Below are 2,808 nucleotides of genomic sequence, written 5' to 3'. Positions count from 1 at the left end.
TCATATCCATTTGTAGTGTTGTAGACCTGTATTTAATTTGCAAATTGTTCCCACTGGGGAGTATGGAGCAAGTATCTACCACGCATTTGCTTCTGTATGTTATTCAAACCGTACACTGTTCACGATTGTCTCCAAACAACCGAATGTGTCGGATCGCTCCTATACCTTACGGCACGTGTATATAGCTAGAGGTGCGAATGGACTATAGGTCAACTTCTCCCCGCAGACCACAGCCAACATTTTAACTCGGTTTTTTTTCTTTGGTTTAATCACAGATGCGTCTGGGCGAACTCAGGATAGCCAAAATCCTCTGCACGGACGGTCTAGCGCTGTGTGAGAAGTATCCTACAGAGCGCAACCAGAGTTTCTTGAAGGATCTAGCGTCATGCCACATCCTACTAGCAAGGTAGTTGCATATATACCAACCTCATAGGCGGTGTCACTATGTGTATGTGTGTTGTGTGTGATGTGTATGGGGTTGTTGGCTGTGTTTCCGCCTAGAACCTTGCACAAGGGCAGTCTGTGTATGTGCAGAGTATTCGGCGGACCATAGCCAGAAACTCCAGGGCGAGCGTGCCCTACACTTCACCTTTCTGGACAAGTGACACACATATAGCACCCACAGGAGTGTTTTCCAACATCATTACTGTTGCATCGATCCGTTCTGTGCGAATGTGCTGTGGCGTATGTGTGTCTGATTTTGCGAACGAATACACTCTGCGTGAGTGGCACCATACGGGCCGTAGACACGAGCGACCTTTCTACGCTACGCTCCGCGGAGGGCCAATGTTAAAGTATTGGTTAGCGTTGGAGGACGTTAGCGCTTTTGTAGCTCGAGGGATAGAAAGTAAAGTATTAGTTAGCGCTATCGTGATCGGTTTGCGCCCCGCGGAGGGCAAATTTAACTTTGCGATCTCATGAGCTAAAATTTTACGCTGCGCCGAACGGAAACACCCCCCCCCCCACCCCCCCTTCCGAGTATCGGGGGAGGGTGCATTTATTATTTTCAATCTCGCTTATGCCTCATCCCAAGTGCAAGGACATGTATGAATCGTTTCAACGTATTGTCTTACTTGTTGTATATGTGCGTATTGTATCGTATGTGCTGGGTTTGGTGTGTGTTGTTCTCCTGCTGTATTTGTCAGTGACATGTATTGCAACAGACGCGCGAAGCTGTGTCGATATTTTCGAAACAACTTGACTGCGAATTCCTCCATAATTGTCCTCTGTACAGAACAGTATGCATACAGCTACTTATACCCGTCTCTGTGTATGTATAGCTCAGATGGTAACGAGCGCGCAAAACTCTATCAAGCTTGCTTCTGAGCCATTTATTACTAACTTGAACCGCACACTTTAGTCAATCATCTTTTATGCCCCGTATACGTGCATGCATCGTGTTTGTCCCCGTGTATATCCCCATTCGTATATACATGCGTGTATGATATTGTATGTTATATATACACATACACACACAATCGCAAATATGACAATATTTGTGCGTGCGCTGATCCAGATTGGCTCAAATGCATATGTATACATAAACTTGTATATATGTACATACTCACATACAACTATTGTTATTGTCATACATTCACATACAACCATAGACTCATGCACATAAATACATGTATATTCGCCGATGTAGGTTGCAACAGGCGCACAAGGCCGTCTCGAGCTGGTGTGCGGAGACCTTTGAGATAAACCTCACTGGAAACGATGGCGATGGAGATAGCGCACAGGCACTAAACACTGTAGAGAGTGACATAGTTCTGCTCAAGCAGCATTGTCCGGAGAGTGTGCTGTACAAACTGTTCCACGTGCGGTGTTTGGGCCATGGCATGGTCAAGTACGATGAGGCTGTGGAACTAGTTGAGGAGTTAGTCATGAGGTGTGTATCAATGGTGTGGGGGTAGGGATGGTTTGTTTGTTGTACATATCGTGTTTTGTGCGCTGTTTGACATATGCAACGCGCAAGTACGATGAGGCTGAGGAACTAGTTGAAGAATTGGTCATAGGGTATGTTTTAGAGGCCTGGGTAGATTTTTTTTTGGGTCTATTGGTTTCATTGTTGGGTGTGTCTGGCTGTGCAATGGGCAAGTACGGTGAACTTGTGGAGTTTTAAAAATTTGTCAGGAATTTTTATATAGTGTGTTGAAAGGGACTTGCTAGGCTCAGTACTACGTTGAAGAATCAGCTGAATTAGATGAATTAGTTGAATTAGTTGAGGGGTATGACTTCGTTTGAACTGTATTGGTTTAAGCCTGTGGTGCTCGGGGTCAAGTTAGCGTGCAGCGCTTGGTGTTGGCCTAAACTTTTGTTATAGTGCCAGAACGTCAGAGCGAATCATACGTACTGAAGAAAAATACAGTATATTCATCACTGGATTTCATCGGACACTTCATCCCAATGACTTTGCAACTTTGGATTTCGAGTGATCCTATCCTTCGGTAGATGTGTAGCGTGCTATTACAGCATATATCAGTCCGCGGAGATTAGCTCTAGGAAATTTGAAATGTTGAACCTGAATCATTTTTTATTTTTGCTTCAAAACTCCGATTATTCACATTTCAATTTCCTTTCGAAATAAATACCAAAAGTCACCCAGGGAATTTGGGAGTGTATACTGAAGCCGCTAACTGTTATCTCGAAAGCGTCGAATTTGAGAAATGCGAAAATATTATTTCTGCGGCGTTCAATGGACTCAACAAACAGGCTGACAACGATAGGGATGCTTTCACCGGATATGTGAGTGTGTGACGATTTTTTGGTGTGTTACATACAATTAAGTGTTCCATATACATTTAC

At 44.1% G+C, this 2,808-nt stretch overlaps 1 protein-coding gene across 1 annotated transcript in view; it reads left to right on the top strand.

Annotated features, from left to right (window-relative positions):
* SARC_01927 (hypothetical protein) overlaps positions 1 to 1,916 on the top strand; it is a gene marked incomplete at both ends in the record, with an annotated part of 4,000 nt that extends 2,084 nt beyond the window's left edge. Inside the window, 2 exons of the mRNA XM_014304316.1 lie at positions 276 to 406; positions 1,649 to 1,916. Coding sequence (XP_014159791.1) covers positions 276 to 406; positions 1,649 to 1,916 — 399 coding nt within the window. The remainder of the gene's footprint in view (positions 1 to 275; positions 407 to 1,648) is intronic.
* Between the last annotated feature and the right edge of the window lie 892 nt (positions 1,917 to 2,808).

This window comes from Sphaeroforma arctica (genome assembly GCF_001186125.1).
Source record: "Sphaeroforma arctica JP610 unplaced genomic scaffold supercont1.82, whole genome shotgun sequence".
NCBI lineage: Eukaryota > Ichthyosporea > Ichthyophonida > Sphaeroforma > Sphaeroforma arctica.
Note: the sequence above shows the minus strand (reverse complement) of the source record. Positions and strands in the feature narration are given on the sequence as shown.